This window comes from Electrona antarctica (assembly GCF_951216825.1).
Source record: "Electrona antarctica genome assembly, chromosome: 6".
Lineage (NCBI taxonomy): Eukaryota > Metazoa > Chordata > Actinopteri > Myctophiformes > Myctophidae > Electrona > Electrona antarctica.
The window spans coordinates 3,439,352-3,451,513 of NC_136811.1; the positions used below are offsets into that span (position 1 = coordinate 3,439,352).

The 12,162-nt window shown below is 43.9% G+C and overlaps 1 protein-coding gene across 1 annotated transcript in view; it reads left to right on the top strand.

Moving 5' to 3' along the window:
• The window catches only part of cpne4a (copine IVa), a gene marked incomplete at both ends in the record, with an annotated part of 274,780 nt that overhangs the window by 77,719 nt on the left and 184,899 nt on the right, over window positions 1-12,162 (top strand). Inside the window, 3 exons of the mRNA XM_079504392.1 lie at window positions 5,405-5,476; window positions 8,966-9,040; window positions 10,471-10,554. Of these exons, the coding sequence (XP_079360518.1) occupies window positions 5,405-5,476; window positions 8,966-9,040; window positions 10,471-10,554 (231 nt within the window). The remainder of the gene's footprint in view (window positions 1-5,404; window positions 5,477-8,965; window positions 9,041-10,470; window positions 10,555-12,162) is intronic.

The window sequence follows — 12,162 nt, forward strand, 5'->3', positions numbered from 1 at the left end:
TTACAAGCACACAAAAAAAAGAAGAAGTTTGTGACGACGGAGAAAGTAAGCCAAAAGTTTCTGGAACCCTTAGCAAGAAAAAACATTTATTTCTGCTCTCCATTGCAGTGGATGGTATTTATCTGAATGGCTCTCCTATCATTGCTGCTGTGTAAGCATGCTGTGCTTATATCAGAGTCCTGCAACGGGCCGGGTATACCCACGAATACCCGACGGGTACACCCACAGATACCCAGCTGGTATACCTACAGATACCCGGCTAGTATACCCGTGGATACCCGGCGGGTACACCCACAGATACCCGGCTGGTATACCCACGGATAACCGGCTGGTATACCCACAGATACCCGGCTGGTATACCCACGAATACTCAACGGGTACACCCGGCGGGTACCCGACTTCTCAACAGCGCAGACAAGTTAACACTTACTTTTCCGTAGATGCAGAGAGAATAGACAGTTTTGTCGAAACAAGGAAGTGAACGGCTGCGCGCATGATGTGCGAAACATGACGCTGAGTGCTGCACAATGCTGTTGCCTAGCAACGGCCCTGTCAAAAAAATGGATTACAGCGATACAGCGTTTTATATCACTATTAACAAGGACCTAAAGACCCCCCTGTTTCCCTCTCCCTCTGTAGAAAAAAAAGAAAAAAAGAGAAAAAGAAATCGATGCGCAGGTGCTGTCACTCGTATACCGCTGCCCCTCTGCCTCCGTGATGATGAGCCAGTGTTTCAATGAGCCATGAGAGACCGTCATCAGGAGTAAAGCGCAGGTGTCCCTTTTAACCCATTTTGACCCGATATACCAGATTCTACAAATGTCTTCTATAAATCATCATAGTTTTCAGAAAAAAACCTATGTTTCTATATCAGTTGTTCTCAAACTATTTCATGTCAAGGAGCCCCAGAATTATATGAAATTGGCCGCCGACCCCCATCTGAAAATATGTTGTTCCAGGGACCAACCCCCCAGAAGCAAAGATTTGAGTTAAAAACGTTCTCTCTGAAGGAATAAATATTCAAAGATTTGAGTTAAAAACGTTCTCTCTGAAGGAATAAATATTCAAAGATTTGAGTTACAAACGTTCTCTCTGAAGGAATAAATATTCAAAGATTTGCGTCAACATTTTCACGATTTTTCAAAAATAGCAGACCTACAAGCTCGTAGCGCGGCACTCGGTGCCGCGCTACGAGCTTGTAGATCTGCTATTCTTCAATAGCTAAAGTATAATAACATAATGTTCCCGTTCAGAATGGGTTAAACATCACCAAACGGACGTGATTGGATAACTGAGTCTCGTCCAATTCCCTCTTTCCATGAATGAATAAACATCCATGGCACCTCTCCTATACACAGGCCCCCCAGGGCACATGGGAAACGGTGAAACCATCCCCCTAACACTCTGGCCAAAGCTGGAACTGCAGCACTGCAGGCGGGCGAAGTCCAACAATGCACTAGCTAAAGAGCGCGCAGCAGCATTGGGGTTTAACACAGAGTGCTCATCCATATCCAACTGATAATTTCTTTGTCTAATAGACGTCTAATATTCGTCTAAAGGACCGTCTAAAAATGTGCTAAAAAACTGCTAAAATTAACGTTTTTTTTAGACGTCTATTCTTAGATTAGACGTCGATTAGCGGTTGTTTAAACGTCTATATACACTGCGCAAAAAGCATGGAATACGGATGTGTATATTACAGGAAACTCCCGTTAAACTTTGCAACAAACTCCGGGAAACTCCCGAATTGTACCATCACACCTGCATGTACCGTATATTTACTGTAGATGCTGCTAAACTTGAGGTTTACGGGCAAAATACAGTGCCCATAATTGCCCGTTAACTCCTCTTTTCACGCAGTGATAGACGGTCGGACGTTTAAACAACCGCTAATCAACGTCTAATAGCCACCTATTGCTCAGTGGGATGAATCGATTCAGGCGCGTTCATGGAGGTTAAACAGCACTTGATCCGGCCAACCAATCTGATTGATTAATCGAACCGATGCCGATTAATCTATAAACGACTAAAATCGTCCGATACCGATGTGTTTGCCGATTAATCTCCCATCACTAGTTTGTACACGTCCTACAGTCTGAATGTAGGCCTGACGTCAAAATGTAGGCCTGACGTCAAAATTTCAAAAATGTCTTCTAAATGTTTCAGACAATTTTCTGAAAAACCTCATGTTTCTGTATCAGTGGTGCTCAATATTTCATGTCAAGGACCCCAAAAATGATATGTAATTGGCCACCGACCCCCATCTGAAAATGTGATGTTCTAGCCAGGAACCACTCAGAAGCAAAGATTTGAGTTAAAAACGTTCACTCTGAAAGAATATACATTCAAAGATTTGTGCCACATTTTCACGATTTAAAAAAATAGCAGACCTGCTATTTGTCAACAGCTAAAGTATAACATAATGTTTAAAACACCAAAAGGGGTTCGAGTTTGTTTGATGGGTTGATACAATGCATCGACTGCCTCCGACGTTGCCACGTAGTGGAAGAACATCAAGCGTCCGATCCTCAGAACCTCAGATCCATTCATTCTCACTCACCAAACAGTTTGATCTCATGATCAATGCTGTGTCTCGTTACTGTACGTGCAATGCATGCTGGGATCCCTTTAGAAGCAGTCGGGGGCAACAAAAAAGCCCCTTTGTTGCACTTGATCAGTGGTGTAAGGAGTACTATTATAAGTATTATTATTATTTTACTTTAGGTAAAGAAGTGAATATACTTAAAGTATACCAAAAGTAAAAGTGCATACTCATTATGCAGAAGGTCTCGTTTCACAAGTTATAAAAGAAAAAATAAAATAATTTGTAGATAGCAAATCTACAAGAGAGTTTTGCCATGTCTTCTCTATGAAATGTCCTTAGTGAACAGCCAACTTAACAGCCAAAACAAATAGGGGTTCCTATTGTTTTCTTCTAATACAGTGGTACAATGAAACTCATCATCAACTCAACAACCAACAAAGATCCACCCAGAAAAACTCCCCTTTAGGAAGAAACGTCAGGCAGAACCCGACTCTAGGGTGGGCGGCCATCTGCCTCGACCGTGTCGGGGGAGGGGGGGGGGGGGGGGGGGGAGTAGAGGGGAAATAGGAAGAAAGAATAGAAGAGAGATAGACAGAATAATGATGGTTGAGGTCTTGAGGCATCTGTAGCCCTTTGGCCTCTGTGAATGGGAGGGGTCAGGGTGGAACAGTGTGTTGTCATTTGATCCACGCTACGCGCCTGGTCAAAAGGCCATTTCGTCACTGCATGAGCAAGTAAGTACTTATACTTGCTTTCCACCACTGGTAATGCACCAGATTTTAACTGAGCACAAACTGACCCACGGTCATCTCTTTAAATTAAAAGCAACATAGGGTTCAGTGATATAGTCCTCTTTCATTTTAATATCATTTGCTTTCCCCCCCCCCCCTGAATGTCCACCCTCCATTGCTCCTGATAGCAATGGAGTAACAATGGCAATTTATGTCGGACTGTATTGATGTTACAACGAGGGTAATTCATAAAATATACATTTGAATCAGGTAGTGAGAATATTGAGGAGACCTCTCTGTTATCCATGGATGATTACAGCTTCTATTCCAATTCAATAATGTGGTTTTCATGAGCCTCTCTTCTGGCAGTTGGGGAGAGGCGGTTCCACAGTCTGAGCATTTCACATCTCTGCCTTAATCAGGCGGCTTTCCCAACCCGTGTCACCTTCAATGGCCAACTTAGTGAGAGGGATACTTGCAAGTTACAAGTGAAGATAGTTCAGTCAGGTAACTCACGACTAGATTGAACAAATAACTTATTATAGAATTACATAACAACAACAGGAACGCATATGCAGTGGAAGGAACGCAGGAAGAATCCAGACAGTTGGAGGCCATCGATATTGTCCTTTTCTTTTTGCTGAGGTTTGCGTGATCTGCGCAAAAGGACAGTTAACCCATTTTGGGCGGGAACCCCTTTTGGTGTTTTAAACATTGTTATAATTTAGCTATTGAAAAATAGCAGATCTACAAGCTCGTAGCGCGCCACCGAGTGGCGCGCTACGAGCTTGTAGGTCTGCTATTTTTGAAAAATCGTGAAAATATTTATTTCAGAAAACTGGAGGATTTAGAAGGATTTTTTAAAATGTTGAGGTCAGGCCTAAATGGGTCAAATGATAAGGGACAATATCGGTGGCACCCAACTGTAGGTGAGCTTAAATACCCCGCCCAATTGGTCAGCTGATTGCCACGTCAGCGAATGACATGTGTGGGTCTTGCATAACACCAGGGACGGATTAACCCCCATGAGGGCCCCTGGGCCGGTAATTTTTGCAGGGCCCCCATAGTGCGCGTGCGTGCGATATTTTCATGTTTTTCTGTGTTTTTGTCATCTTTTTGACCTAAATTTAACTAAATCAATGGCCAATGAAGGGCTCCAGAAGCCCTTTTCAGGGCGTCAAACCTAGTACCGTGTGGTCCAATTTCCTCAAAGGGCCCCTGAGAGCCAAGGGCCCCTGGGCCACGGCCCCACTGGCCCAATGGCTAATTTGTCCCTGCATAACACTGAATGAGCTCCTCGAGTATATCTGACTGAACTAACTCCGCAAGCTACGTATCAAATATTATTTCACCTTGTATATATGAGGGGACATACACTGCCACCCTGTTTTTCCCCTTTCTCGTCTGTAAGTCTATTTTGTAGGCTATTATGTTTTGATTGACATGCATTGATGTGTACTATTTGATTCACACTGAATACATATGGATGGATGGATGGATTGTGTACAACAAAGTGTACAACGAAATTAATCTGTTGGCATCAATCCAAATGCAATACAAGAAAGGCAATCATAGTAAGGCAAAAGTTGTTAGTATAGTGGCAAGAGTAAAAACAGTAAGACAAATACAGTTAATGGGGGGGCAGACGGACAGACGGACAGACGGACAGATGGAAGAGTTCAAGAGAATAATGAGGGGAAGAAGCTGTTTCTGGATCTGGTGGTTGAGGTCTTGAGGCATCTGTAGCCCTTTGGCCTCTGTGAATGGGAGGGGTGGAACAGTCTGTTGTTGGGGTGGGAGGCATCCTTAATGATACTAAGGGCCTTAGACCGGCAGCGCTGTTTGTAGATGGACTCAATTGTTGTCAGTGAAGAGCCTATGATACGCTGCACAGTTTCCACCACCCTCTGCATGTGATTTCTGCTCCGCAACAGTACAGTTTCCTGTACATATAATAGGAACACAATGGACTTTTGCATGTCTTCCTTTTTGCCCAAATGTTACGATCTCTGTGCTGTTTACGTCTTTGACTAATAAAGTGTTTAATCAATCAATGTAATGTAATGTAATGTAATGTAATGTAATGTAATGCAAACACTTCTCTTTTGTCTGTTCTCGTTTTTTTCAGATTATCTCCCAGAGGAAGCTGTCCAAAGCACTGCTCAGACCAGGGGGCACTGTGGGAAAGACTATCATCACGGTACCTGTCCGTCCGTCTCTCCGTCTGTCTGTCTGTCTGTCTGTCTGTCTGTCTGTCTGCCTGCCTGCCTGCCTGCCTGCCTGCCTGCCTGCCTGCCTGCCTGCCCGCCCGCCCGCCCGCCCGCCCGTCCGTCCGTCCGTCCGTCCGAGGTTCCCTTCACAAAGTGGGGTCCCTTGAATGCATCGCATTCGCAAGTTAATTGTTAAAAGAGATATATTTCACTTCCAAATAAAACAATAATATAAAACATAATATAAAAAAGTAAATGAAATGGTAATGGAAAAAATGGTCCCCCCTCACCCATTAGAAGGACGTTATCAGTCACTATAGAACCAATAAGGATGAGTGTTTTCAATGAGTCTATATAACCAGATTTGACTCAATTATGGTTTACTGACCTGAACATTTCTTTTCAGATTATTACTAAATAGCTGGAGAGATGAAGAGAGACCCCTGTTATTGAATGTTCGATCTATAGCAATGATTACTCTCAGAATTCAGAGCTATTTAACACTCGTTTTAACAACAATTAACATATCACTTAAAACAGTGGTTTCCACCAGTGGGGTCGAGGGACCCCCAGGGGTCCTCGAGGGAGTTCCAGGGGGTCCCCAGCTAAATGATAGTTTGGAACCAAATAGACCCTTATGGGTTTGTAACTCTGAGAGTGTACAAAATGGTTCCATTTGTGTATACACTCTCAGAGTTAAATTAACATTAATTTTACAATATAAATCCCAGAGGTCAAACTGGAGGGCCCTTGGAATTAAACAGGTTGAGAATCTCTGCTAGAGCCGTACAAATCTTCTCGTATGGGGGTCCCTGGCGTATCTTTCTCAAATGGGGCTATAATTAGTGTCAATTTGGGGGTCCTTGACAACTAAAAAGTTTGGGAACCACTGCCTTACAGCACATTTAAAGGCATAACTATTATATAATGATGTAGCTGGCTTTAAAAAGGCGACTGTCCTTATACTCATTAATATGTTGCAGGGGTAGGCGACCTTTGGCACGGCTGCCAACATAGGCACAAAGGACGGTGATCACTGGCATAATTCTGACCTGAGATCAGATTCTAAAAAATGTCTTCTACATCCTGACAGTTTTCTGAAAAAGCTATGTTTCTATGTCAGTCCTTCTTCGATTTTTCAAAAATAGCAGACCTACAAGCTCGTAGCGCGCCACTCGGTGGCGCGCTACGAGCTTGTAGATCTGCTATTTTTCAATAGCTAAAGCATAACATAATGCTAACACCAAAAGGGGTGTCAGAGAGAGAGAGGTTCGGGGTTTAACCCATTCAGTACGAGAACCCCTTTTGGTGTTTTAAGCATTATGTTATACTTTAGCTATTGAAAAAAAGCAGATCTACAAGCTCATAGCGCGGCACCGAGTGCCGCGCTACGAGCTCGTAGATCTGCTATTTTTGAAAAATAGTGAAAATGTGGCACAAATCTTTGAATATAATGGTTTCACAGCGAACGTTTTTAACACATCTTTGATTCTGGGGGGGTCCCTGGAACACATATTTTCAGATGGGGGTCCCCAGCCAAATACAGATAATTCTGGGGGTCCTTGACGACATGGAAAAGGTTGAGCACCACTGACATAGAAACAGTTTTTTTTAAGAAAACTGTCAGGATTTAGAAGATTGTTTTTTTAAATCAACCTCAGGTCTAAATGGATTAAAATAAACTATTTAAACAAATGTCAAATAAATTAAGTCCCTCACATTTGTATGTAAATTACATCCTGCACAAAATTCTACATTCATTAACCCATTTTGGGCGGGAACCCCTTTTGGTGTAAGCATTATGTTATGCTTTAGCTATTGAAAAATAGCAGATCTACAAGCTCATAGCGCGCCACCGAGTGGCGCGCTACGAGCTTGTAGGTCTGCTATTTTTGAAAAATCGAAGAACGACTGACATAGAAACATAGCTTTTTCAGAAAACTGTCAGGATGTAGAAGACATTTTTAGAATCTGATCTCAGGTCAAAATTGGTTAAAGGTCTGAACTCTGACTGGGGACGGAGGAGTCTATAATGATCATTATAACAATGTGATATTTAAAGCTCCTATAAGCAATAATATGTCACATTTTTAATGACCTTTTTTATTTTTTGGTATTCAGACAGCCAGCAATGAGTAGAACACTCCCAAAAAAAATTAGTCTCTGTGACACATCTAGGGGCCGCAATCTGCATTCAAAGATTTTCCTAGTGTCACACGATCAGAGTCAGAGTTGTAGGACCCAAGTGCAGGACTAAAGGTGGCCTTACACTAGCCGATAATCGTGCATTTTTGACGCTCGGGCGGTGCCCGACCGCTCAAAGCGCGATCGGGATCGGCCCGATCAACATCAATAATGTTTGATATTTGCTCTGCCCCGCTCCGATTATCCTGTAGTGTGTGGCTAAAATCGGCTAGTGTAAGGCCACCTTAAGGCAGAGGACGAGGCAGACACCGGGCAGATCGAATGCAAGGGAGTTTATTAACTCAAAAAACAGGAACAAGGGCAGAAACACGAGGAGACTTGGAAATAAACAAGAACTAGGAGCACAGAGGAAATACTAGGAAATACAAGGGAAAACCAGGCGCTAACTAAAAGGTGACTTACATTTACGATCGAACAAGGGCATACTTATGGACAAGGACTAACTAGACACAGGTGAACAACTGACAAATCAACACAGGGAAGACAAGGCAGTTACAGAACCACAGGGGCATACAGGAAGGCACAAAACAAGACTACAAAATAAAGGTACACAGGTAAAAGGTGAAACTCTAAACTGCAACTAAGAAACAGAGAAAAACACAACACTTCAAAATCACAGGAAAACACCAACTCAAAACAAAGGAACACAGGAAAAATACAACAGGGATACAGAATACGGACACAGAAGTCACGGACCGTGACACCTAGAAGTTTTGTCATTGGTCGATTGGCCTGTCTGCTTCCTGATTGGTTACTCATTGCGACCGGGTTTGTTTTCGACCAATGACCACGCTTCTATAGGAACATCTTTGAATGCAGATTGCGGCCACTAGATGTGTCACGGAGACTAATTTTTTTCGGGAGCGTTCTACCCATTGCTGGCTGTCTGAATACCAAAAAAAGGGAGGGAGGAGGTTATATTCATGGACAATCAAATTATATTGGATTTATTTTTAATGTATCATTAAAATGTATGTTGAATTGGCACACTGACTCTCTAGTTCTAGACAATAAAAACATGGCACTTTGTTTGAGAAAGGTTGCAGACCCCTGATATATTGGATGGCAACAAGGCTCATCAAACCATTTTCTATGGATGCTTGCAGGTGTTTGCCAATCGGACACTGGTCTGTACATGTGCCCTAAGGGCAGCAGCAATCATCTATAATATTGTGTGTGTGTGTGTGTGTGTGTGTGTGCGTGCGTGCGTGCGTGCGTGCGTGCGTGCGTGCGTGCGTGCGTGCGTGCGTGCGTGCGTGCGTGCGTGCGTGCAGATCTCAGCAGAGGAACTGACGGGTAATGATGACTACATCGAGCTGTCCTTCAGTGCAAGAAAACTGGATGACAAGGTAAACACACACACACACACAGAGAGAGAGAGAGAGAGAGAGAGAGAGACAGAGAGAGAGAGACAGACAGACAGACAGACAGACAGACAGACAGACAGACAGACAGCACAAGTTCATTTAAACTAGACTCTATTTTCTAAACTAGAGAGTCTCTCTCTCTCTAAAATATATGTTTCAGGGGATGTCTCTTTCCTTAGACACGATTCTCCGTATAGGGCAACTGTGTAATGTTTTGCAACCATTTTATCAACTACTTTAACTCTTGACAAACCCTGGACCATAGCCTATATGTGACCAGATTTGACTGAGGGACTGCCATTGGATCTTTTAATTTTTTTAATTTTCGTTTTTTCATGTCATATGAAAGCAGGGAATGAAATTGACATATTTGGTTGTTCAGTTTGACCCACCAGTTTTGGAGATGTGGCTTATAGAGTAATGTCTTACAGAAAACAGCGAGTTGAGAAAACAGACTTGAAAGGTTCACTTCTGTGGTCTCTAACAACTAACATTACACCTATAGCTACATGTTTAAGCATTTATTTCATATTTACATGTCGATTTCAGCTCTGACATTTATTTCAGACATGCTCTAGTATGTGAAGAGTCTGCCTGTGCTATTAACTCATTTTGGATAAAAAATACATCATTTCAGTTTTTCTCCTCTGGTGTAAAGCTGGAGGGTGCACGGTGGCAGACCCTCAGTCAAATCTGGTCACATATGTCTCCACTCTTCCATGCCTCACCTCCCATGAGCACCCCTTTGTTTCCTAATTTTGTTTCCTTTTATTTCCTCTTTAGTTGGTTTATCCTTATTTACTTACTTTGTCTTACTCATTCACCTAACTATATAACCATAAATGCACCAAGTCTCTGTGTGTGTACGTACGTACAGTACGTTACAGCACGTAACTCGAGAACCGTTCAAATTCGACACACACGTTCCACCCCCCCTGCAGGGAGTGCAGTGCCACGGTTGTCCAGAACCGCCACAAAAGGCCTCTGCCCCCCCCCAGGCTCCATATATGGAGCTGGCCTGCTGTTCTGACATTACAACACTCCATATTTGGGCATTGCCTGACACACTACTCCTAAATGGACACAGAGAGACAGATACAGGAATCTCCATATATGGGCACAACAGAGACAGACATATGGGTGAAACGGGTACTCTGACACGGTTACAACGGGTATTGCATAACCGGGGTGGGGCATGGATCTCCAACTTCCATCGTTACCGACTCTGTGCTCTATACAGCTGGGTCTAGTTATCTCTAATTATGAATGTGTGTGTGCGCGTGTGTGTGTGTGTGTGTGTGTGTGTGTGTGTGTGTGTGTGTGTGTGTGTGTGTGTGTGTGTGTGTGTGTGTGTGTGTGTGTGTGTGTGTGTGTGTGTGTGTGTGTGTGCGTGCGTGTGTGTGCATCTTCAGGACTTCTTCACCAAGTCAGATCCTTTCCTAGAGATCCACAGAATCAACGACGACGCAACATTGACGCTGGTATACAGAACAGAGGTAAACACGCACGCACGCACGCACACACACACACACACACACACACACACACACACGCACACGCACACGCACACGCACACGCACACACACATACACTCGTGCCTTTATGTCTCACTAATGAACCAGCTCATCTGCTGTGCAGAGCATCTATAGGTCCCACTTTGCAATGAACAGAGAGTGCCGAAAATCACCACAACGTGCTACAGAAATGTGGGTTGCGTTCATGACCTGACGAAGACATGACCTGAACGATACATCGAAACATTGTACATTTTGTACTTGCACCCTGTGAATTAAAATGGGCTTAAACTGTCTTGAGTTGCCCCAGTGCGTTGACTTCCTTCGTCTTGCTACAGAAATGTCTTCCTGACAGTTTCCTTAACCTCCTTGGCAATTATACGGGTTTGGAAAAACAAAGAAAAAAGATTTCCTTTACAAAGAAACAGAATGTTCTTGACGTGCTCCAGATGCTCCTGCCACTTTGGGGGAGATTTGAGACATTTCCCGATGGCTTGCTTGTGTACTACTCACCGATGTGGCTTAATTAGTTGCAGTCATGGTTTAAAGATGTATTATGAATTCAGCCCAGAAATGCTTTTTATTGGGAAAGTATTACTCTTCCGGTTGGAGGTGAAACGATGTTCTGGTTTAGAGGGTTCCGGCCTGATGACTACAATTGTTTATATTGTGTTTAGTTTCCAAGATGGCCGCAGCACCAGGAGTGGGTGGGGCAGCGTGATTATGAATCCCACCAACGTTCTAGGGTAGACCCGCCTCACCATGTGTCTGATTGGCTCCCGGGAAGGCATCGTTTTACTGAGGTTTGGCCGTTCGGGTTAGGTTTAGGGGGGTGCATACTTAGTTTAGACTAGTCATTGGTTAGACATGGGTTAAGGTTAGGTTTAGGTGTGCTGCCCCGCGGGAGGTTAGGTTCAGGGTGAGGGTTTGAGATAGGTTGTAGTTGTAAGACTAATGACTGGTCGCAAAAAAACTGTCAATCACAACGACTACTGGCCAATCACAGCAGGGCTTTCCTAGAACTGCGGTGGGATAAATAATAACGCGGTGGGGCAGAGGTCAGCGGGTGGCGTGTACATATGCCCTTACTGGGCTGCGTTCACAAATTCAAGACACCTGTCTTGCGTTTGTCTTGTGTCTGTGTTTAATGGCCGCTCCAGTGCATTTCCAATGGAAGCCCATATGGTTTGACCAAACATTTTGTTTGATGGGGAGGAGGGGGGGCAGAACACATCCATCAAAGCTGTGTTCAGACACAAGTCAGGTGTCAGACACAAGGCAAGTGTCTTGAATGCAGCCCAGTAAGGTCATATGTCGACCCCGCCCGCTCACCTCCGCCCACCCCCTCCTGGTGCTGCGGCCATCTTGGAAACTAAACACAATATAAACAATGGGAGAGGGGTGGGGCCGAGAAAGGCCCTTATTGACTACTGTAACATGACGTAACGATTAACATCCCCTCCAGACCACAAGGCAATTTAGCAACACAGGAGGAGGCAGACCTAAGAGACCGGGTGGGAATGTCGACGTGAACAAGGTCAGACAGATAAGCTTGGGGTGAGGTTATGAATGGCCTTGAAAGTATGGAGA